The sequence below is a fragment of the Littorina saxatilis genome, linkage group LG7, assembly GCF_037325665.1.
Source record: "Littorina saxatilis isolate snail1 linkage group LG7, US_GU_Lsax_2.0, whole genome shotgun sequence".
Classification (NCBI taxonomy): Eukaryota; Metazoa; Mollusca; class Gastropoda; order Littorinimorpha; family Littorinidae; genus Littorina; species Littorina saxatilis.
The window spans coordinates 405,174-431,620 of NC_090251.1; the positions used below are offsets into that span (position 1 = coordinate 405,174).

General features: G+C 43.4%; 2 protein-coding genes across 6 annotated transcripts in view; one reads left to right on the plus strand and one right to left on the minus strand.

The window, feature by feature from the left end:
• The window catches only part of LOC138970411 (nck-associated protein 1-like), a 147,833-nt gene extending 132,122 nt beyond the window's left edge, over positions 1-15,711 (minus strand). For 4 of the 5 annotated variants that reach the window (XM_070342861.1, XM_070342860.1, XM_070342859.1 and 1 more), the window contains exons 1-6: positions 15,515-15,711; positions 12,597-12,707; positions 11,768-11,854; positions 11,048-11,104; positions 8,738-8,880; positions 3,103-3,193 (exon numbers count right to left, since the gene is read on the minus strand). In XM_070342861.1, the coding sequence (XP_070198962.1) occupies positions 3,103-3,193; positions 8,738-8,880; positions 11,048-11,104; positions 11,768-11,854; positions 12,597-12,707; positions 15,515-15,619 (594 nt within the window). In that variant the 5' untranslated portion in view covers positions 15,620-15,711. Of the gene's footprint in view, positions 1-3,102; positions 3,194-8,737; positions 8,881-11,047; positions 11,105-11,503; positions 11,553-11,767; positions 11,855-12,596; positions 12,708-15,514 lie in introns of those variants that run through there. The other variant, XM_070342862.1, reaches the window with a different exon arrangement.
• A 264-nt stretch (positions 15,712-15,975) lies between these two features.
• LOC138970417 (BET1 homolog) overlaps positions 15,976-26,447 on the plus strand; it is a 45,728-nt gene continuing 35,256 nt past the window's right edge. The window contains exons 1-2 of the mRNA XM_070342868.1: positions 15,976-16,107; positions 24,237-24,346. Coding sequence (XP_070198969.1) covers positions 16,089-16,107; positions 24,237-24,346 — 129 coding nt within the window. The 5' untranslated portion in view covers positions 15,976-16,088. The remainder of the gene's footprint in view (positions 16,108-24,236; positions 24,347-26,447) is intronic.

Here is a 26,447-nt window from a genome sequence, read left to right on the forward strand (position 1 = left end):
CAGGCGAACGAGAGAAAATACTCGGACACTGTAATGCATTAAAGAAGACGCTAGCACGCTTTCACCACAAGCCGGTATGATCGAGCATCGGTTGAAATCTTTCGCGAGCGGTATCTCGTATTTGTCCGCAATGCATTGGTGCTTAAATGACACCAATGTGTGTCCATGAGGGACATATATCTACAAACAATATTTTAACAAGATTTATTCAAAATTGACGGTTTTACAAGAGGGGGATGGGTCCTCTAACCGTTTACAGCTCGGAGACACCCTGGTAAGTCTTTACCGGAGTTTCATGAATAACACTTAGCGGACTTATCGAGCGGAAGTGGTTTTACAGGCCGGTATATGAGTTGCAGCCGTTTCAAGAATACGAGCCCAGGCTATCAGTATGATGAAGTCATAAGACACTCACTCCAGATAAGATAGACCAGGCTATCAGTATGATGGAACTCACTCTAGATTAGATAGACCAGGCTATCAGTATGATGGAATGATGAAGTCACAAGACACTCACTCTAGATAAGATAGACCAGGCTATCAGTATGATGGAATGATGAAGTCACAAGACACTCACTCTAGATAAGATAGACCAGGCTATCAGTATGATGGAATATTAAGTCACAAGACACTCACTCTAGATTAGATAGACCAGGCTATCAGTATGATGGAATGATGAAGTCATAAGACACTCACTCCAGATACGATAGACCAGGCTATCAGTATGATGTAATGATGAAGTCATAAGACACTCACTCTAGATAAGATAGACAAGGCTATCAGTATGATGAAGTCACAAGACACTCACTCCAGATAAGATAGACCAGGCTATCAGTATGATCAAGTCATAAGACACTCACTCTAGATAAGATAGACCAGGCTATCAGTATGATGAAGTCACAAGACACTCACTCCAGATAAGATAGACCAGGCTATCAGTATGATGAAGTCATCAGACACTCACCCCAGATAAGATAGACCAGGCTATCAGTATGATGAAGTCATAAGACACTCACTCTAGATTAGATTGACCAGGCTATCAGTATCGAGTCACAAGACACTCACTCTAGATAAGATAGACCAGGCTATCAGTATGATGGAATATTAAGTCACAAGACACTCACTCTAGATCAGATAGACCAGGCTATCAGTATGATGAAGTCACAAGACACTCACTCCAGATAAGATAGACCAGGCTATCAGTATGATGAAGTCACAAGACACTCACTCCAAATTAGATAGACCAGGCTATCAGTATGATGAAGTCACAAGACACTCACTCTAGATTAGTTTGACCAGGCTATCAGTTTGATGGAGTCACAAGACACTCACTCTAGATTAGATAGACCAGGCTATCAGTATGATGAAGTCACAAGACACTCACTCTAGATCAGATAGACCAGGCTATCAGTATGATGAAGTCACAAGACACTCACTCCAGATTAGATAGACCAGGCTATCAGTATGATGGAGTCACAAGACACTCACTCTAGATTAGATAGACTTTCTTTCTTTCTTTATTTGGTGTTTAACGTCGTTTTCAACCATTCAAGGTTATATCGCGACGGGAAAAGGGGGGGGATGGGATAGAGCCACTTGTCAATTGTTTCTTGTTCACAAAAGCACTAATCAACAAGAAGAGCAAACGCTCGATCGAGTCACTTTCGCAGTTCTGAATATTATATGAGGCATCAGATGGACAGGAAGAAATTGCTATTCACAACACAATACAGATGTAAATAATTTGATGTAAAGAATAATCCTATAAAGTTTGAATCAAATCCGATGAATAGTTTCAGAGATATGATATTTCAATTTTTTTCCTTCAAGACATACCTGTGACCTTGAAAAAGGTCAAAGGTCACCAAAGCAGACGTCAAAGTGTAGAGGTCACTGGGAGTCACGTTCACATAAAATTTGAGCCCGGTCACTTTTATAGTTTCCGAGAAAAGCCCAACGTTAAGTTGTGTGTTGCCGAACAGAAAAGGCTAGTTATCTCCCTTGTTTTTCTGATAACGTTCGTAAAAGGCTACAGATGTAAATACTTTGATGTAAAGAATAATCCTACAAAGTTTCAATCACATCCGATGAACTTTGTCAAAGATATAAAATGTCTAATTTTTCCTTTGACGCTGACCTGTGACCTTGAAAAAGGTCAAAGGTCAACGAAACCATCGTTAAAGTGTAGAGGTCATTGGAGGTCACGACTAAACAAAATATGAGCCGGATCGCTTTGATAGTTTCCGAGAAAAGTCCAACGTTAAGGTGGTGTCTACGGACGGCCGGCCGGCCGGCCGGACAGACTAACACTGACCGATTACATAGAGTCACTTTTTCTCAAGTGACTCAAAAATTTGCTCCAGGGGCTTGCAACGTAGTACAATATATTACCTTACTGGGAGAATGCAAGTTTCCAGTACAAAGGACTTAACATTTCTTACATACTGCTTGACTAAAATCTTTACAAAAATTGACTATATTCTATACAAGAAACACTTAACAAGGGTAAAAGGAGAAACAAAATCCGTTAGTCGCCTCTTACGACATGCTGGGGAGCATCGGGTAAATTCTTCCCCCTAACCCCCGGGGGGTTAGATTAGATAGACCAGGCTATCAGTATGATGGAATGATGAAGTCACAAGACACTCACTCTAGATCAGATAGACCAGGCTATCAGTATGATGAAGTCACAAGACACTCACTCTAGATTAGATAGACCAGGCTATCAGTATGATGAAGTCACAAGACACTCACTCTAGATTAGATAGACCAGGCTATCAGTATGATGAAGTCACAAGACACTCACTCTAGATAAGATAGACCAGGCTATCAGTATGATGAAGTCACAAGACACTCACTCTAGATTAGATAGACCAGGCTATCAGTATGATGGAGTCACAAGACACTCACTCAAGATTAGATAGACCAGGCTATCAGTATGATGAAGTCACAAGACACTCACTCAAGATTAGATAGACCAGGCTATCAGTATGATGGAATGATGAAGTCACAAGACACTCACTCTAGATTAGATAGATCAGGCTATCAGTATGATAGAATGATGAAGTCACAAGACAAAGGGAGATAAGTACAGACACTCACTCTGGAGTGGGGAACAAACTCTTCAGCCAGTTTCTTCATGGGGGGATCGTAGTCCAGGAACATCTGTCCGAGGCGTGGATACACCTGGTCACTGCACACAATACACGCTACACATAACTCACACAGTACACGCTACATATAACTTAGACAGTACACGCTACACAAAACTCAGACAGTACGCGCTACACATAACTCAGAAATTATACGCAACACATAACTCAGAGAGTACACTACACATAACTTAAGACAGTACACGCTACACATAACTCGAACAGTATACGCTACACATAACTTAGACAGTACACGCTACACATAACTCAGACAGTACACGCTACACATAACTCAGACAGTACACACTACACATAACTCAGACAGTACACGCTACACATAACAGACACTACACATAGCTCAGACAGTACACGCAACACATAACTTAGACAGTACACGCTATACATAACTCAGGCAGTACACGCTACACATAACTCAGACAGTTACGAAATGAACATATATGGCCATAAAAGAAACATATAAGTTTCATAAATGACAAGTAAAAAGCTGTGTATGTCAGTTATAGGAATATGTTTCTTATAAGTCTCTTATATATATATGAAAAAGACCCCAATTCATATGAATCATATATGAATCATATATATGAGAACCTGCACTTGCCGAAACCTATATAGTTTTCTTATATGTTTCTTATATGAATCTTATATGAGTCTTAATATATGAATCAGAACTTAGTTTCTGCATAAATAATTTAGGACTTAGAAAATGTTTGGATCATGCTGAATAACTGGCAATACTGGCTTTTATATATGTTTCATATATGAACAGGAAGTTGATGGTTTGCCTTGAGCATTATCTCCCCCTGATAGAACGGCCATGTTGGATGGAATTCCAACTTCTTTGTGACAGCAGCTCTGTGAATGTTTTAGCAGAAAATCAGTGAAAGAGCAGGACTTGAATGCAGAATTTCTACAGAAATGCTTTGACTTGATGTATGAACATGTGAAGAGAATGTTTATATCATGCTGATGTTTTTGGGTCAACAGCTTCTTGACAGGTTTGTGTTTTTATTGAAAATCCAATTTCCCTCCATTACTGTATTGTTTTTGCTCTAGTTCTGGTTCTGCCTGCATGGTGATCAAATATGTTTTACCAGCACTACTTTGGTTCAAGCAACAATAAACTATTACAGCTGTGCATATTCAAGAACATAATTTGTGGCTGCAACTTGTTTGTTGTTTCACATAACTTTCAAAGTTCATGGATTTGAAGAGGACAATTAACATGTCTTACTCTTCTTGTGACCAGTGATCTAGAGATCTGTTTGATTTTGTCCTCAAACTGAACAAACATTCAGTAAAGATATATCCAGATAAAGTATTTTTCAGTTGGATTTATTATAATTCAAAGTCAAGACAGTTTAGTTGGGTTAAGCAGGTCACTTTTGCTGATATTTCCCTTGTAAACACAAATGTAGGTCAAGGTCGTGTGTCTAGTATGAGACCTGTAAGTGTCATATATGAGGCATATAAGGGAAATGTAGGTTTCATATAAGATTCTAATAAGTTTCATATATGAACATTTCATATAAAAGACCTATAGGTTTCATATAAGAGAATATAAGGTTCAAATAAGAGACCTCTATGAGTTTTGTTTGTTTGTTTGTTTGCTTAACGCCCAGCCGACCACGAAGGGCCATATCAGGGCGGTGCTGCTTTGACATATAACGTGCGCCACACACAAGACAGAAGTCACAGCACAGGCTTCATGTCTCACCCAGTCACATTATTCTGACACCGGACCAACCAGTCCTAGCACTAACCCCATAATGCCAGACGCCAGGCGGAGCAGCCACTAGATGGCCAATTTTAAAGTCTTAGGTATGACCCGGCCGGGGTTCGAACCCACGACCTCCCGATCACGGGGCGGACGCCTTACCCGTAGGCCACCGTGCCGGTCCCTATATGTGTTCAGGTTATAGGTTTCATATATGATTCATATAAGTTTCTTATAAGAATTTACCTCATTTGCATTTAAAATACCTATAAGCCACATATATATATATATGATTCTGTCATATAGGAATCTTATATAATGGGTCCAATTTCTTATAAGTTCATTTCGTACGGGTACACACTATACATAACTCATACAGTACACGCTACACAGAACTCAGTACACGCTACACATAACTCAGACAGTACACGCTACACATAACTTAGACAGTACATGCTACACATAACTCAGACAGTACACGCTACACATAGCTCAGACAGTACACACTACACATAGCTCAGACAGTACACACTACACATAGCTCAGACAGTACACACTACACATAACTCAGACAGTACACGCTACACAGAACTCAGTACACACTACACATAACTCAGACAGTACACACTACACATAGCTCAGACAGTACACACTACACATAGCTCAGACAGTACACACTACACATAGCTCAGACAGTACACACTACACATAGCTCAGACAGTACACACTACACATAACTCAGACAGTACACGCTACACATAGCTCAGACAGTACACACTACACATAGCTCAGACAGTACACACTACACATAGCTCAGACAGTACACACTACACATAGCTCAGACAGTACACACTACACATAGCTCAGACAGTACACACTACACATAGCTCAGACAGTACACACTACACATAGCTCAGACAGTACACACTACACATAACTTAAACAGTACACACTACACATAGCTCAGACAGTACACACTACACATAACTTAAACAGTACACACTACACATAACTCAGACAGTACATGCTACACATAGCTCAGACAGTACACACTACACATAACTGACCCAGTACACATACACATCAGGGCTCCCCACGGACACCCCTCCCTTTCAATTTTTAGAGGGTCCATGGACCCCCACTTCACAATTTTAGGGGGTCCCAAGGGTGCAAAGTGGAGAAGGCCTGTTGTCCTTAAGTCGTGGACATTGAAGAGAGCAGTGACTGCCTTGTACACAGTACACACACACCACTTGTACACAGTACACACACACCAGCACTATGAACACAGCATAATGCTACATAACACACACCCCTTGCCCTAGTACACACACACCAGCACTATGAACACAGCATAATGCTACATAACACACACCCTTTGTACACAGTACCCACACACCAGCACTATGAACACAGCATAATGCTACATAACACACACCCCTTGCCCTAGTACACACACACCAGCACTATGAACACAGCACAATGCTACATAACACACACCCCTTTCCCTAGTACACACACACCAGCACTATAAACACAGCACAATGCTACATAACACACACCCCTTGCCCTAGTACACACACACCAGCACTATGAACACAGCATAATGCTACATAACACACACCCCTTGCCCTAGTACACACACACCAGCACTATGAACACAGCATAATGCTACATAACACTGGCGCCTTGCCCTAGTACACACACGCCAGCACTATGAACACAGCACAATGCTACATAACACACACCCCTTGCCCTAGTACACACACACCAGCACTATGAACACAGCATAATGCTACATAACACACACCCCTTGCACTAGTACACACACACCAGCACTATGAACACAGCACAATGCTACATAACACTGACCCCTTGTCCTAGTACACACACACCAGCACTATGAACACAGCACAATGCTACATAACACACACCCCTTGCCCTAGTACACACACACCAGCACTATGAACACAGCATAATGCTACATAACACACACCCCTTGCCCTAGTACACACACACCAGCACTATGAACACAGCATAATGCTACATAACACACACCCCTTGCCCTAGTACACACACACCAGCACTATGAACACAGCATAATGCTACATAACACACACCCCTTGCCCTAGTACACACACACCAGCACTATGAACACAGCATAATGCTACATAACACTGGCGCCTTGCCCTAGTACACACACGCCAGCACTATGAACACAGCATAATGCTACATAACACACACCCCTTGCCCTAGTACACACACACCAGCACTATGAACACAGCACAATGCTACATAACACACACCCCTTGCCCTAGTACACACACGCCAGCACTATGAACACAGCATAATGCTACATAACACACACCCCTTGCCCTAGTACACACACACACCAGCACTATGAACACAGCACAATGCTACATAACACTGGCGCCTTGCCCTAGTACACACACGCCAGCACTATGAACACAGCATAATGCTACATAACACACACCCCTTGCCCTAGTACACACACACCAGCACTATGAACACAGCACAATGCTACATAACACACACCCCTTGCCCTACTACACACACACCAGCACTATGAACACAGCACAATGCTACATAACACACCCCTTGCCCTAGTACACACACACCAGCACTATGAACACAGCACAATGCTACATAACACACACCCCTTTCCCTAGTACACACACACCAGCACTATAAACACAGCACAATGCTACATAACACTGGCGCCTTGCCCTAGTACACACACGCCAGCACTATGAACACAGCACAATGCTACATAACACACACCCCTTGCCCTAGTACACACACACCAGCACTATGAATACAGCATAATGCTACATAACACTGGCGCCTTGCCCTAGTACACACACACCAGCACTATGAACACAGCACAATGCTACATAACACACACCCCTTGCCCTAGTACACACATCAGCACTATGAACACAGCACAATGCTACATAACACTGGCGCCTTGCCCTAGTACACACACACCAGCACTATGAACACAGCACAATGCTACATAACACACATACCTTGCCCTAGTACACACACACCAGCACTATGAACACAGCACAATGCTACATAACACTGACCCCTTGCCCTAGTACACACACACCAGCACTATGAACACAGCACAATGCTACATAACACACACCCCTTGCCCTAGTACACACACACCAGCACTATGAACACAGCACAATGCTACATAACACTGGCGCCTTGCCCTAGTACACACACGCCAGCACTATGAACACAGCACAATGCTACATAACACTGGCGCCTTGCCCTAGTACACACACACCAGCACTATGAACACAGCACAATGCTACATAACACTGGCGCCTTGCCCTAGTACACACACACCAGCACTATAAACACAGCACAATGCTACATAACACTGACCCCTTGCCCTAGTACACACACACCAGCACTATGAACACAGCACAATGCTACATAACACTGGCGCCTTGCCCTAGTACACACACACCAGCACTATGAACACAGCACAATGCTACATAACACTGACCCCTTGCCCTAGTACACACACACCAGCACTATGAACACAGCACAATGCTACATAACACAGCACAATGCTACATAACACAGCACAATGCTACATAACACAGCACAATGCTACATAACACTGACCCCTTGCCCTAGTACACACACACCAGCACTATGAACACAGCACAATGCTACATAACACTGACCCCTTGCCCTAGTACACACACACCAGCACTATGAACACAGCACAATGCTACATAACACACCACAATGCTACATAACACAGCACAATGCTACATAACACAGCACAATACTACATAACACTGACCCCTTGCCCTGTAGAAACTCATGGGCCACATTGAAGAGAGCGGTCACTGCCTTGCGATCGTCCACCTTGCTGACCAGTATCATGATTGACACATAGGTCGCCACCAGCTCCAGGTAACTCTTCGTCAGGTCAAAGTTCAGCCGCTGCACACAATGACACAACACCTTCATCAATTTTGTTAACATAAATGAGGCATTGTTAAATTAAAAAAACAAGGAATTTCTTGGAAACTACAACTTGGCAGTTGTCATGCCTGACACACACACACACACACCTTTGAAGAGCATCAAAGCTAACTCTTAACTGATTTTACAACCACCTCTACGGCTCTCATCAACACACACACACACACACACACACACACACACACACACACACACACACACACCTTTAAAGAGCATCAAAGCTAACTCTTAACTGATGTTACAACCACCTCTACAGCTCTCATCAACACACACACACACACACACACACACACACACACACACACACACACACACACACACACACACACACACACACACCTTTAAAGAGCATCAAAGCTAACTCTTAACTGACCTTACAACCACCTCTACGGCTCTCATCATTAATTTTTGTTTGTTTGTTTGCTTAACGCCCAGCCGACCACGAAGGGCCATATCAGGGCGGTGCTGCTTTGACATATAACGTGCGCCACACACAAGACAGAAGTCGCAGCACAGGCTTCATGTCTCACCCAGTCACATTATTCTGACACCGGACCAACCAGTCCTAGCACTAACCCCATAATCCCAGACGCCAGGCGGAGCAGCCACTAGATTGCCAATTTTAAAGTCTTAGGTATGAGCCGGCCGGGGTTCGAACCCACGGCCTCCCGATCATGGGGCGGACGCCTTACCACTAGGCCAACCGTGCCGGTCTCTCATCATTGATCAAGGACATGTACTCCCAGTGACATGTACAAGTTACAAGGACATGTACCCCCAATGAGGTACAAGTTACAAGGACATGTACCCCCAATGAGGTACAAGTTACAAGGAAATGTACCCCCAATGAGGTACGAATTACAAGGACATGTACTCCCAATAACGTACACATTACAAGGACATGTACTCACAATGATATACAAGTTACAAGGACATGTACTGACAATGACATGTACAACTCACAATGATGTACAAGTTACAAGGACATGTACTCACAATGATGTACAAGTTACAAGGACATGTACTCCCAATGATGAACAAGTTAGAAGGACATGTACCGTACTTTCCGGGTGACAAGGCGCTTCGTTATCTAAGACGCACCCCCTTCTTTTTAAAAAAAATTGTAATCCAGTCACCCATTGGACGCAGGGGGCCGATAGGGCGCACCAAAATGACCCAGTTTTTGCCATGAGAGGTGGTCCCCCTGTCATATTTGAGAGAGGAAACACTTCCTGCATCGGGGTCAGTGACCGGTCAGTGACCGACTTTAACTGAGTGAAAATATGTGTGCTCTGTGTGTGCGGCCAGATCAAAGGCATTGTGATAGCTGGGTGGCCTTGTTAAAAGACACGACCTTCTTCCCAGGGGTCAATGACCCAGTTTTTGCCATGAGAGGTGGTTCCCCTGTCATATCTGAGAGAGGAAACACTTCCTGCATCGGGGTCAGTGACCGGTCAGTGACCGAGTTTAACAGAGTGGAAATCTGTGTGTGCGGCCAGATCAAAGGCAGGGCAGTACCTAGTAGCTGAAACATGCATTATCACAAGTTGTTTGACTGGTACTCAAGCGGTCTCTTTGATTTTTTTCGTATTTCATACACGGATTAGGCGCTTCGTTATACAAGACGCAGGGGTCGAACTCGAGAAAAAAAGTCGCGCCTTATGACCCGGAAAGTACGGTACTCACAATGATATGTACAGGTTACAAGGAAATGTACTCCCAATGATGTGAACAAGTTACAAGGACATGTACTCACAATGATATACACGTTCCAAGGACATGTACTCCGAATGATGAACAAGTTACAAGGACATGTACTCCCAATGATAAACAAGTTACAAAGACATGTGCTCACAATGATATTCATGTACAAGTTACAAGGACATTTACTCACAATGATGTACAAGTTACAAGGACATGTACTCCCAATGATGTGTACAAGTTACAAGGACATGTACTCCCAATGATATGTATAAGTTACAAGGACATGTACTCCCAATGATACAAGTTACAAGGACATGTACTCCCAATGATACAAGTTACAAGGACATGTACTCCCAATGATGAACAAGTTACAAGGACATGTACTCCCATTGATGAACAAGTTACAAGGACGTGTACTCACAATGTCGAGGAAGGCCTGGCAAGCATCAATGGTTGTCAGCAGGTCCACAACATGATCCTGAAAGACAAGTCAGTCAATCAAGCAATCAATACATTCTTAAACAATTGAAATACAGAATAAAACCAAGTCAGTCAACATGTCATTCACTGATTCAGCCAGTTGATGAAGAAAATATAACGACTAGTATTATTAAGTACAACTAAAGCTACAAATGTAAACTAAAGTTCTATTTAATAAATATAATACATTCAAAACTGCATATATAACCTTTCCTGAATTGATGAGTTTCCCGTGTGCGTTTGCGAACACACACACATACACACACATATATATATATATATACCTTGAAGAACATGTCAAGAAAGGTGTAGTAGTAGAGACATAAGGCCTTCATGTACACACACACATACACATACACACACACATACACATACACACACACACACACACACATACCTTGAAGTACATGATGTCGAGAAAGGTGTAGTAGTAGAGACATAAGGCCTTCATGTACACACACACATACACATACACATACACACACATACCTTGAAGTACATGATGTCGAGAAAGGTGTAGTAGTAGAGACATAAGGCCTTCATGTACACACACACATACACACACACACACACACACACACACACACACACACACACACACACACACACACACACACATACACACACACACACACACACACACACACACACACACACATACCTTGAAGTACATGATGTCGAGAAAGGTGTAGTAGTAGAGAGATAACGCCTTCATGATCTCATTCTTCATGTTGTTCACAACGTTCAGCTGCAAACATTAAATCTGTACATCATATGTTTGAATGGAAAGATTATAACAATATAAAACTATGGGTTCATTAAAAGAGTTAATTTTATGTTTTCTTTTGTTACTGTTTCTTTTACAAACACAGCAAATGTCTGCATCATCTGGCCTATAATGCTGTGTGTGCATAATGTACACGTGTACACTACATTGGGGTGTGCACGTTAAAGATCCCACGATTGACAAAAGTGTCTTTCCTGGCAAAATTGTATAGGCATAGATAAAAATGTCCACCAAAATACCCGTGTGACATCGGCCAGCAGATCGCAGCCATTTCGGCGCATATCCTACTTTTCACGGCCTATTATTCCAAGTTGGAATAATAGGCCGTGAAAAGTAGGATATGCGCCGAAATGGCTGCGATCTGCTGGCCGATGTGAATGCGTGATGTATTGTGTAAACAAATTCCATCTCACACGGCATAAATAAATCCCTGCGCCTTGAATATGTGCACAATATAAATTGCATAAAAAAATATAAAAATAAAAAAATAAATCCCTGCGCTTAGAACTGTACCCACGGAATACGCGCGATATAAGCCTCATATTGATTGATTGATTGACGTGTGTGTGTGTGTGCATAATGTGTCTGTATACATGTGTGTCTGTGTCACTGTGTGTGTGTGCATGCGTCCGTGCGTGCGTGTGTGTGTGTGCGTACGTGCGTGTGTGTGTGTGTGTGAGTGTGTGTGAGTGTGTGTGTTTACCTGACTGGCTTTAGAGTCATACTGTGGGAACTTTTTCAGCAGAACTTTGACAGCTTGCTCCATGGATTTGTCCGTCAAGAAGGTCGGCTTGTTGTCAGGGCTACCCAGCATCTGCAGCACAGAACAACAACTTACAGTCTACAACATGAAACCTACAAGTTCAAAGCTGCCACAGACCTTATACCTAAACCCTGCCATGTGTCAGACACAGATAAAAAAAACAATACTTTTAGAACTTTGTATCTTGCATAAAGTAAATGGTCGAGCGATTGACCTTTATAGTCTTTACTGCGGCATTATACTTCCTGGGTCACAGACAAGCAAGAATGTTCCAAAGGAATTCTACAATGTTTAACACAATTTGTAACATTTTAAAAGTTGATTTAGTGGCACAGACTTTCAGTTTCATTTCATTGAGGCAATCGACTACATTGCATGTTGTATAAACAAATTGTGAGGTAAGTTGGCGTCACACCGACGATACTATCGTGAGATTTGTTCCTGAGATCCGATCGCCGATTTAACTCGTAGGCCATTGACCTGTCACACGATGAATGATAGACGAACGATGCCACCCGATCGGGGCGGAAGTGACACATCACAGTGATCGAACACTGCAAGTTCGCTGCGCAAGAGCAGACTCTTTTGGAGAAGCGGGTTCTGCTAATGTTCGAACATCGCTCTACTCTTTCTGAAAAATACCTTTCAGCATTATGCCTTTGCGAGAAAGTAAGTTCCCAGACAGTTGCAATTGATAGTTCCCGACCGCTGTACGCGCCTTAAACGTCTCCTTTAAATCTGAGTAAGAAACTGTTCTTCTTCTTCTGCGTTCGATGTTGGTGGCCGTGTTCTGTTCTTCCAAAAAGTTTTGAATCGACGAAGAGACGCTGTCCACTGCTGTCACTGAGTGCTGTCCGCCATTTTTTCAAGTCACGGCGTGAAGGCCACAACGGCGCGTTCTGATTGGCTCTGCGCTACGATTGCCCAACGACAGTCTCGCGAGGATAGAACAATTATTGAATTAAGTTCTATCACCCAAAGCTACAAGCGAATCTCATGCAACAGACTCGCAGGTTTGTCGTAGCTCTTTTCTACGACTCAGTCGGCCGTCTGACTGTGCAAATCTTAGAAAAATCGCAGCGTGTGACTCACTGACTGCCTAAGTAAACAACTTCTTAGATTGGGGACTGACCAATTTAAGAGTAAGGGAGAGCACTGGACTTGTGATCGAAAGGTCGCAGGTTCGAATTCGGGCCGGGACGGACACGGGTCAACTTTATGTGCAGACCCAGAGACGGAAGCCATGTCCCACCCCCGTGTCATCACAATGGCACGTAAAAGACCTTGGTCATTCTGCCATAAGTGCAGGTGGCTGAATACACCTAAACACGCAGACACCTGGGTAGCGCGACTCCGTTGCTGCTAGCTTTCCACTGGGAGGAAGCGACCCGAATTTCCCAGCGATGGGACAATAAAGTAATGAAATGGAAAATGAATGAAATTTACTTATTGAGAGGGAGAGAGAGAGAATTGAATTGAATTGAATTGAATTTTATTTTACGAGGGTGACAGAATAAGCAATGTATACATGCTTGCTTTCATCCGGCCCTCGCCCATGGAGGGGTAACAAACAAGAAGAAATAAAAGAGAGAGAGAGAGAGAGAGAGAGAGAGAGAGAGAGAGAGAGAGAGAGAGAGAGAGAGAGAGAGAAATAAAGAAGAAGAAATAAAAGAGAGAGAGAGAGAGAGAGAGAGAGAGAGAGAGAGAGAGAGAGAGAGAGAGAGAGAGAGAGAGAGAGAGAGAGAGAGAGAGAGAGAGAGAACAAGAGACAGACTCACAGAGACTGAGACTGAGAGAAAGGTGTGGGGCACAGTATAGGTCCAATTCATTCTTCTTACTCGGCGTGACGTTATCAAATGGATCGGCTAGCTTTAGCCCTAAGGGGCACAACTCCGCTCATACTCTCTTCGCGCCGCCATATTGGATGCCGTCTTTGTTAGTTTTCTTCATTGTACTCTTGTTCTTTTTGCGTATTTCACTGTGTATGCAGACACAATGAAGAAAACTGTGCATGCATGAGTCCAAAGGGGATCTGCCTTTTTAACACAACAGCACAACATAAAAAGTAAAACAAGAATACATTATTATATTCATTTATTTATTCTTTATCTCAAATTACCATGCAGACAGTGCACCAAAATTCACAAGATAAAGCTCTCAAGACAGGCAAATGAGGTACAATGCAGCTCAGGTAACTACTGCAAAGTATAATTTTCAAAGCATCCTATCACAGTGTTCACTCTAAAGGCACAACCGATGGACAATTGTTGATTAGCGCACTGCACACAGCAAAAAATAACCAGTTATAATCGTCTTCTCCGCTCAGTAACTTCCTTCCAGTTGTCACCCTGATGGTAAACAACTTTAGGGATCCTAAAGTGTGCCTGCTGACTGCAGTTTTTGGCCACACAACGTGTCATTTTCACTTTTGTCGAGTCGCCACCCAACGCTCAAGCACTGTCAGAGATCGTGCAAGGCATCCAACATGGCGGCGGATAACCAATTCCAGAGAGTTACGACCCGTGATTCTCATACCGCGCGCGCCGAGTAGAAATGCTGTTGTTAACTTGAGTTTCTGCAATGGGCCTATACTGTGCAGAAAAAGACGATAACACTAACAGTGTGATTGTGGATACGCTGTCCTGAGAACTTCTTCTTCTTCTTCTTCTTCTCTCCGTTTGGGACCGGGTTTATTTGGTAAACGTAAGTGGTCCCGCGACTTTTTACTACTTTTACTACTGGTTTTTACTACTTCTAACGCTAGTAAAAACGTATGCTGGATTCCGGTATATATATTATACATATTCTTGATTCCCGATACTGCCGGAAGTCTCTTTCGGTACTAAGTTAAGTCTTACTTTTTTGATGTTATAAATTCGTGTCAGCATGCCAATGCCCCGATCATTCAAGATCGTCAGCTTTTCAGCCAACTTCTGCTGACTTGGAATCATTGATCTTGCCATCGTTTCTGCGTGTGCACTTTCTATTTACGACTGGTAACTGGAAATATCACGGTTACTTCCTGATTCCATCCACTGCCGCGGCCATTTTGGATAGGAAATGTTCTTTCAAACAAGGGAGGTGATTCATCTTTCTGTGGGAGGGGGGGGGGGGGATTAACTCTTAAAACAGAAAAAAAACCAAATAACCATGGTCGACCAAATAGCAGAATCGATCAGTTAACAGGAACCATAAGGGAGTCAAGTTTGATGTCTTTCTTAGACTATGGTATAATGATCATGATGATTGATTATTTAGGTTTCCTTTGGGTTTTTTTTTCTTCCTAAGGGGAAATCACTCTCTTGAATCATCGTGGAAGTACACGTATATTGATGACGTTTATGGGACGCACGACACGCCAGTCCATTTGACACGGCTTGTAAAACAGACGTTGAGACACATCCAGTCAGCTGGTGGCTTTTACAGAACAAGATGAGGCGGTCAAACTTGAGTAAGTAGTTCTTCTTCCGTTATTTTGATGAAATGATGAGAATCACACTGCTGGTACAATTTGTGTCAGCAGATGGGGCAAGTGAGGGCTCAGGCCAACAGATTGGTCAGCCATTAGTGTGTTCATTGGTCCCACGGGCCATAGTTGCTGACGATTGTGTGTGTGTGTGTGTATGTGTGTGTGTGTGTGTTGTACTATAGACACTGTGTGTTACAGATGGGCCGGGGTTTGGGGAGACCCAGTACCAACCCACAGTATGCACAGAACAGATGGTGTGAGTGTGGGACCGTGTATGTAGAGGTTACACGCCGAGTCTCAGTGATTATTAACAAGTCGCGTAAGGCGAAAATACAATATTTAGTCAAGTAGCTGTCGAACTCACAGAATGAAACTGAACGCAATGCCATTTTACTCGTAGCATCGTCAGGCCACCGCTCATGGCAAAGGCAGTGAAATTGACAAGAAGAGCGGGGTAGTGGTTGCGCTGAGAGAAGGATAGCACGCTTTTCTGTACCTCTCTTTGTTTTAACTTTCTGAGCGTGTTTTTTATCCAAACATATCATATCTATATGTTTTTGGAATCAGGAACCGACAAGGAATAAGATGAAAGTGTTTTTAAATTGATTTGGACAATTTAATTTTGATAATAATTTTTATTTAATTTTCAGAGCTTGTTTTTAATCCGAATATAACATATTTATATGTTTTTGGAATCAGCAAATGATGGAGAATAAGATAAACGTAAATTTGGATCGTTTTATACATTTTAATTTTTTTTTTAAATTTTCCGATTTTTAATGACCAAAGTCATTAATTAATTTTTAAGCCACCACGCTGAAATGCAATACCGAAGTCCGGGCTTCGTCGAAGATTACTTGACCAAAATTTGAACCAATTTGGTTGAAAAATGAGGGCGTGACAGTGCTGCCTCAACTTTCACGAAAAGCCGGATATGACGTCATCAAAGACATTTATCAAAAAAATGAAAAAAACGTTCGGGGATTTCATACCCAGGAACTCTCATGTCAAATTTCATAAAGATCGGTCCAGTAGTTTAGTCTGAATCGCTCTACACACACGCACACACGCACATACACCACGACCCTCGTTTCGATTCCCCCTCGATGTTAAAATATTTAGTCAAAACTTGACTAAATATAAAAATAATGATCGAAGTTAGCGGATCTGAGACCATTATTTTTTATAATCACTGAGACGAGGTGTGTAACCTCTTTATTCCTCCTTTCTTCAGTTATTCAAAGAAAAGAGGAGGTTTTTTGCGAAAGTTTGATCGAATCCTATTCACTCAACCAGTCAACCTGCGCAGGCGATCGATTAATGCGCGGTTGTATAGTTCCGTGCAAATCATTCCATTCTGTTAACACTTCTTGTCAGTTTTCCTATTTTGACTAAAATCAAGTACACAGATAATCATGCTGTTACAGTGATGTACATTTTTCTAGCAGCCTTTAGGACAATTGTCCTGAAGACTGAAAATCAATAGGACACAGTGTCCTGAGATTGCAATTTCAATAGGACAAAAACACGACTCGTAAAACCGCATTTAAAAAGATTTTTCAGTTTAAATTCTTCCACCTTCCGCGACTGTCATGACTAGATACTCAAAGGATTGAATCACATTTCAAAGTTATTTGAACAGTTGTCGGTTTTTTTTCACTGCCCATCTGTCGACAATGTTTTTCAGGTAGGCATCTGACCGTTCTGCGGGTCCCTCAAGTTTTGCTTTCAGGATCATGTCCTGGGTTTTGACACACAATCGGTTTCTTCGAGCCGTACACACCAAGTTCTGTGCACTGAATCCTCTCTCAACGATTTATTGCTGAGCCAATGAATGCACTCGAGGCACCATATGGGTTCGGTTTTCTTTTTTTCTTCTTGATCCAACTTGAGGATAAATTAATTCAAAGAATCAGATCCCATATGGTGCCTCGTTCACTCAACAAACTGGTCACACGCAGTGCATACTTTCGCTTGGCAAAACCGAAACCAGCTTTCCTCTTGAAAATTGAACAGTCCGCATGTCCGCTTCATTGTCAAAAACGATCGGACCCTTGACCACTTCTTCTGTAGGTTAATCGGACCTGTGTCCTGCTGGGGTTAAAGCTATAGGTCCTGGGGAAATTGGATCGGTCAGAGACCGGAGACCGACTAAAATGTACATCACTGCTGTTATTCTGCTGTGGCGGCAAAGGCAGATATTGTGTGTTCTGTATATATGTTTTGGTATCGCTTAGGATAATGTTCTTTCGTCAAATGGGACTAGCAGACGAACTTTTGCACCCGTGTTCCAACGTTAAAAACTGTATGAAGTTCAGTTTTCTGGGGAAAATAGTGTATGAAACCGCTTTATGTTGTTTAAATTGATGAGATGTGTGCATTTGGTTGCGTGTGATCTGTTTATTAAATGAAATATTGTTGAAAACTGACCGTCGGATTGCAGTCTGTTGTCGAAGAAACTGAGTGAAAAGAAGGGGAACTACTCTTGTCGCTAGACAAAGTATGAGTTACTTGCCTTGCGGGAAATTGCTTGTGATGAACGTTTGAGCACGGCAAATCTAGATTCAGAAAACAACCGAACTCATGGATTTTATATGAAGATTCATGTGTTCAGGCCTGTAGTTGTTAATTTAAATGCGGTATGTTTGTATTGTTTGCTCCAGAGATGTATACTTCGTACGTTAGAGCGTTCGGAACTTTTCAGTCGCAAAAAGTAGTACCGAAACAGAACAACTTCTCAACCCATTGCACTATCGAGGATTCAGGCTGTTGCTGGGTCGTTATTTGTTTGGTTGCTGGGTCATTATCGAAAAATAACTACCCCTACAAGTTTACAGAGGTAAAGAAGCAGAGGGGGGAATAAGATACTATTAACATGTGCCGAAGTTTGGGGAGACCAACCCACAGAACAGATGGTGTGTGTGTCGTGTGATACTAATTAACGCTGTGTGTTAATTACTGACAGGCCGGGGTTCGGGGAGACCCATGCAGTACCAACCCACAGAACAGATGGTGTGTGTGTGTGTGTGATACTATAGACACTGTGTGTTGCAGACGGGCCGGGGTTTGGGGAGACCCAGTACCAACCCACAGAACAGATTGTGTGTGTGTGTGTGTGTGATACTATAGACACTGTGTGTTACAGACAGGCCGGGGTTTGGGGAGACCCAGTACCAACCCACAGAACAGATGGTGTGTGTGTGTGTGTGATACTATAGACACTGTGTGTTGCAGACTCTTCCGGCAAGGTGCCGGAATTCCGGTTTTTGAAAATGTCCACAGCCGGAAATTCCGGGTTATCAATTTTGTTGCGGAAAAAAAAAATCAGAGAAAAAAAATCGCAGTTGGTTTCGCTCGGTTGAATTTTGACTAGAGATTCCGATCCGAGTTTTGAAGCTCTTTTGGCAGGAGGAGAGAATCCGGGCATTGCTAAAGCCGCCATTATTCTCGGTGGATGCGATTTGTCGATGCTAGGAAGTTTGTTGTGAAAACCGTTGCAAATTTCGCTTCAACATGCCGTACATCAGTGAGGATGACGATCCATCTAAGCTTGAGAAACTGGAGGCGGGTATAAAAAACAAGTGGAAGTGGGAATGGCTAGCAGAGAAGAATGACACAAACACAGAGCATCGAACTTCGCTAAAGAAGATACATTTTTTTATACATTTTTCCTGGACTTCTGAAACTGTATTGTTCAAGATCTACACTTTTTCTGTCAGTGTCATGTTGGAGGACTATCACCAACTACATATGGCTTAGTTTTAGGACTTCAACCACTGAAACATTTAGCTAAATTTGTTCTGTTTACCAACTTCATAACTGTGTTACAGTTTATTATTCTTGGAATTGACATGTCATGGTGTGTGGTGACATTGGTTAGGTAGTTGAAGTTCACATTGGATTCATGCAACAAGTTTTTGTTTCTCAAGCTGAAAGTGAGGTAGACCCGACATCCCAGAACTGAAAACTTTTTGATTGGAAACACAATTTCCCTGGACTTCAGGTAGGACTTTTTGTGTAGTGTAAACTGAACTGTTCATGAGCTTTTGTCTGTTGATTAATTAAGTCTTTGTTGTGCTATGCTGTTATCAATTGCTTTAAAGGAGGATATTATTTTTGCTATTTTGTGTAAATAGTTTGCAGGAGAGGCCAAATAATCGCTTTCAGATTTTCAAAATGTTCAACATACAGGGGGCGCTGCCCCTGCACCCCACATACTTTCAGGTTTTTCATTTTGTGGGAGTGGCAACCATGCAGAACAGATGGTGTGTGTGTGTGTGATATACACTATAGACACTAGTGTGTGTTACAGACAGGCCGGGGTTTGGGGAGACCCAGTACCAACCCACAAAACAGATGTGTGTGTGTGTGATACTACATATAGACACTGTGTGTTACAGATGGGCTGGGGCTTGGGGAGACCCAGTACCAACCCACAAAACAGATGTGTGTGTGTGTGTGATACTATAGACACTGTGTGTTACAGATGGGCTGGGGCTTGGGGAGACCCAGTACCAACCCACAAAACAGATGTGTGTGTGTGTGATACTATAGACACTGTGTGTTACAGACAGGCCGGGGTTTGGGGAGACCCAGTACCAACCCACAGAACAGATGGTGTGTGTGTGTGATACTATAGACACTGTGTGTTACAGACGGGCCGGGGTTTGGGGAGACCCAGTACCAACCCACAAAACAGATGTGTGTGTGTGTGTGATACAGCAGTCCCTGCAATGTACGGCCCCCGGCGTGAGCGGACACCTGACATGTACGGACACATTTGCTCGGCACGGAGTGTTTTCCTTCTATATTTGCCCCCCCTTAAACGGACACCTGCAAAACGTGGACGCGGACACTCATTTTCGGTCCCAACAGCAGGTCATACCTCCAATGTACGGACAGACCATCGTCAAATTTTCACCACAACAAAATCGATAACAGAGCAGTCCGGCTCTTGGTACGAAGATCACAGCCGCAATGGCGTGATGACAGTCACTGATAACTTGAGTGCACATGTACCCATCAGGAGGTGGGGTAGTTTTGGTCAGGAGTGAAGAGTACATGCGAAGATGCCAACATGAAACTGCACTGAGCTTATTCTTGTCTGTTGGACGTAAACAACAGAAACCACAGTCGATGAAGGTCCTGAGCGAAAGTGAGTGAAAAACCGGCCACAGTTCTCAGCATCGTGTGTCTGTGTGTAACCTCTTTCATTGACAAGATACTCTTGTTTCCCCTCAGCCTTGACCAGTGAGTCGGTTGCCTAATCTATGAACCCTTCAGTTGTCTTGCTTTGTCAAAAGTTACGACACAGTCAACTGGTTTTGCTCTGAGTGAACAGTGCAGCTGGCCTCAATTAGCTGACACCTCTCTGGCCACAGCCCCCAACAGTACATGGCTGGAGGGAGTGAGAGAGAGGAAGTGGGTGTGGGGGGGGGGGGGTGGGGGGTTGGAGGGTTAGCTGGCTAAACTCTGTGGGGTGTCCGGTGTCACTGCATGTCAGCAGGAAGAGCATTGTAGAGAAATAGAGAGGTGTACTCTTCCACAAAATTTCCAAGCATCAGTTGTCACGGCTTGGGGTAGGCTTAGTGAGGGAGAGTGGGAGCTGTGTTATGTACAGTGTATTTCCGACTGACTGAGAGTGAAAAGTCACTGCCATGCCACATGATCGGCATGCAGTCAATAAAGCCAGACAAGAAAAAAATAAATTACATGATTATGACATGCAGCTCTATCTGCTGCTATTTATTCAAACTGGTTTTCAAGCTTATTCTTGCAAAGCATCTGCACACGCTCCTCTGTGCTGTGTTTGTGTGGCTGCTTTCGTATGTCAGCGCATAGTGAGTGTGTTCACTGCCTTGAGGATTTATTTTATCTCTTCTTTTCAACACTTTTCAAACAAATCCTTTTTACAAAACGTTTAAAGAATTATTAGGAGTTTATTGTTATTGTTTAGTAGCCACAAGTGACAAGAAGTGATTAGCATAGACTCAATCCTGTTGTTTGTGTGTCTCTGTGCGAGTCGAGTGTATGGCCCGGGGGAGGGGGTGGTGTGGTCACCCCTCCCGTGACCGGACACCTGCAATGTACGGACAGTTTTGCTAGGGCCCAAGGGTGTCCGTTCATGAGAGGGACTGCTGTACTACATATAGACACTGTGTGTTACAGATGGGCTGGGGCTTGGGGAGACCCAGTACCAACCCACAAAACAGATGTGTGTGTGTGTGTGTGTGTGTGATACTATAGACACTGTGTGTTACAGATGGGCTGGGGCTTGGGGAGACCCAGTACCAACCCACAAAACAGATGTGTGTGTGTGTGATACTATAGACACTGAGTGTTACAGACGGGCCGGGGTTTGGGGAGACCCAGTACCAACCCACAGAACAGATGGTGTGTGTGTGTGTGATACTATAGACACTGTGTGTTACAGACAGGCCGGGGTTTGGGGAGACCCAGTACCAACCCACAAAACAGATTGTGTGTGTGTGATACTATAGACACTGTGTGTTACAGACGGGCTGGGGTTTGGGGAGACCCCGTACCACCCCACAGAACAGATGGTGTGTGTGTGTGTGTGATACTATAGACACTGTGTGTTACAGACGGGCCAGGGTTTGGGGAGACCCAGTACCACCCCACAGAACAGATGGTGTGTGTGTGTGTGTGTGATATATTACTATAGACACTGTGTGTTTGTAACAGACGGGCCGGGGTTTGGGGAGACCCAGTACCACCCCACAGAACAGATGGTGTGTGTGTGTGATACTATAGACACTGTGTGTTACAGACGGGCCGGGGTTTGGGGAGACCCAGTATCACCCCACAGAACAGATGGTGTGTGTGTGTGTGTGATACTATAGACACTGTGTGTTACAGACGGGCCGGGGTTTGGGGAGACCCAGTACCAACCCACAGAACAGATGGTGTGTGTGTGTGTGTGTGATACTATAGACACTGTGTGTTACAGACGGGCCGGGGTTTGGGGAGACCCAGTACCACCCCACAGAACAGATGGTGTGTCACTGTGTGTGTGATACTATAGACACTGTGTGTTACAGACGGGCGAGGGTTTGGGGAGACCCAGTACCACCCCACAGAACAGGTGTTGTGTGTGTGTGTGTGTGATACTATAGACACTGTGTGTTACAGACGGGCCAGGGTTTGGGGAGACCCAGTACCACCCCACAGAACAGATGGTGTGTGTGTGTGATACTAAAGACACTGTGTGTTACAGACGGGCCAGGGTTTGGGGAGACCCAGTACCAACCCACAGAACAGATGGTGTGTGTGTGTGATACTATAGACACTGTGTGTTACAGACGGGCCAGGGTTTGGGGAGACCCAGTACCACCCCACAGAACAGATGGTGTGTGTGTGTGATACTAAAGACACTGTGTGTTACAGACGGGCCAGGGTTTGGGGAGACCCAGTACCAACCCACAGAACAGATGGTGTGTGTGTGTGTGTGATACTATAGACACTGTGTGTTGCAGACGGGCCGGGGTTTGGGGAGACCCAGTACCAACCCACAGAACAGATGGTGTGTGTGTGTGTGTGTGATACTATAGACACTGTGCGTTACAGACGGGCCGGGGTTTGGGGAGACCCAGTACCACCCCACAGAACAGATGGTGTGTGTGTGATACTATAGACACTGTGTGTTGCAGACGGGCCGGGATTTGGGGAGACCCAGTACCAACCCACAGAACAGATGGTGTGTGTGTGATACTATAGACACTGAGTGTTACAGACGGGCCGGGGTTTGGGGAGACCCAGTACCAACCCACAGAACAGATGGTGTGTGTGTGTGTGTGATACTATAGACACTGTGTGTTTGTAACAGACGGGCCGGGGTTTGGGGAGACCCAGTACCAACCCACAAAACAGATGGTGTGTGTGTGTGATACTATGGACACTGTGCGTTACAGACGGGCCAGGGTTTGGGGAGACCCAGTACCAACCCACAAAACAGATGGTGTGTGTGTGTGATACTATAGACACTGTGTGTTGCAGACGGGCCGGGGTTTGGGGAGACCCAGTACCAACCCACAGAACAGATGGTGTGTGTGTGTGTGTGTGTGTGATACTATAGACACTGTGCGTTACAGACGGGCCGGGGTTTGGGGAGACCCAGTACCAACCCACAGAACAGATGTTGGAGGAGGAAAATGCTCAGCTGGAGGAGTCGCTCAAAGGCAAAGTTCAGGCGCTTAAGTCTGTGAGTACATTGCGTGAACACTTACATCATTTGTAAAAGTTTCAGGAAAATACTAATTGTGTTTTGTTGCTGTTTTCCCCTTCTCTCTATGACACACATGTACTCTATGTTTTGTTGCTGTTTTCCCCTTCTCTCTATGACACACATGTACTTTATGTTTTGTTGCTGTTTTCCCTTTCTCTCTATGACACACATGTACTTTATGTTTTGTTGCTGTTTTCCCCTTCTCTCTATGACACACATGTACTTTATGTTTTGTTGCTGTTTTCCCCTCCTCTCTATGACACACATGTACTTTATGTTTTGTTGCTGTTTTCCCCTTCTCTCTATGACACACATGTACTTTATGTTTTGTTGCTGTTTTCCACTCCTCTCTATGACACACATGTACTTTATGTTTTGTTGCTGTTTTCCCCTTCTCTCTATGACACACATGTACTCTATGTTTTGTTGCTGTTTTCCCCTTCTCTCTATGACACACATGTACTTTATGTTTTGTTGCTGTTTTCCCCTTCTCTCTATGACACACATGTACTCTATGTTTTGTTGCTGTTTTCCCCTCCTCTCTATGACACACATGTACTCTATGTTTTGTTGCTGTTTTCCCCTTCTCTCTATGACACACATGTACTTTATGTTTTGTTGCTGTTTTCCCTTTCTCTCTATGACACACATGTACTTTATGTTTTGTTGCTGTTTTCCCCTCCTCTCTATGACACACATGTACTCTATGTTTTGTTGCTGTTTTCCCCTCCTCTCTATGACACACATGTACTTTATGTTTTGTTGCTGTTTTCCCCTCCTCTCTATGACACACATGTACTTTATGTTTTGTTGCTGTTTTCCCCTCCTCTCTATGACACACATGTACTTTATGTTTTGTTGCTGTTTTCCCTTTCTCTCTATGACACACATGTACTCTATGTTTTGTTGCTGTTTTCCCCTTCTCTCTATGACACACATGTACTCTATGTTTTGTTGCTGTTTTCCCTTTCTCTCTATGACACACATGTACTTTATGTTTTGTTGCTGTTTTCCCCTTCTCTCTATGACACACATGTACTCTATGTTTTGTTGCTGTTTTCCCTTTCTCTCTATGACACACATGTACTCTATGTTTTGTTGCTGTTTTTCTCTTCTCTCTATGACACACATGTACTCTATGCAGACCTGTTTACCCTTACGATTTTGGCGTAATTTATTACGATTTTCTGCAAAAAATACGCCATTCCGCTATCCGTGTCAAGACTACGATTTTCATAAATAATTTTTTTATTTTTTATTTTTTTTTAATCATATCACATGTTTGGCATTGTTTTTTTCAATGGCAAAATGGGGTAAAAAAGCACAGGACTGACCAGAGATCATGTCTGTCTGATGAGACGCTGGAGAGCCTTATTCTAGTGGTGAAGTCTCGCCCTCGCTCATTCGGCAAGCGCAAGTACAGTAGAGAAGCGCTTGAAACACTGAAAAAGGCCTACTACGAGCAAAAGAAAAAGAATCAGTGATGCATGTGCTTTTGATGTGATCTTCTTTGAAATTATGATGACTACAAAAACTGACTGATGTGTTTTGTTTGTAAATGATGGATATATGTGCATGATTGCGTTTCGCAGACACAGTTGTCATGTGCCGCGGCGTTGTAATTGGCGACGAATGCTGGATGATTACTATTTTTGTGCCAGGATTACTATTTTTGGGGCTGAGCATTACTCCAAAACACTTATGGGGGTAAACAGGTCTGTCTATGTTTTGTTGCTGTTTTCCCCTCCTCTCTATGACACACATGTACTCTATGTTTTGTTGCTGTTTTACCCTCCTCTCTATGACACACATGTACTCTATGTTTTGTTGCTGTTTTCCCCTTCTCTCTATGACACACATGTACCCTATGTTTTGTTGCTGTTTTCCCCTCCTCTCTATGACACACATGTACTTTATGTTTTGTTGCTGTTTTCCCCTTCTCTCTATGACACACATGTACTTTATGTTTTGTTGCTGTTTTCCCCTCCTCTCTATGACACACATGTACTTTATGTTTTGTTGCTGTTTTCCCTTTCTCTCTATGACACACATGTACTCTATGTTTTGTTGCTGTTTT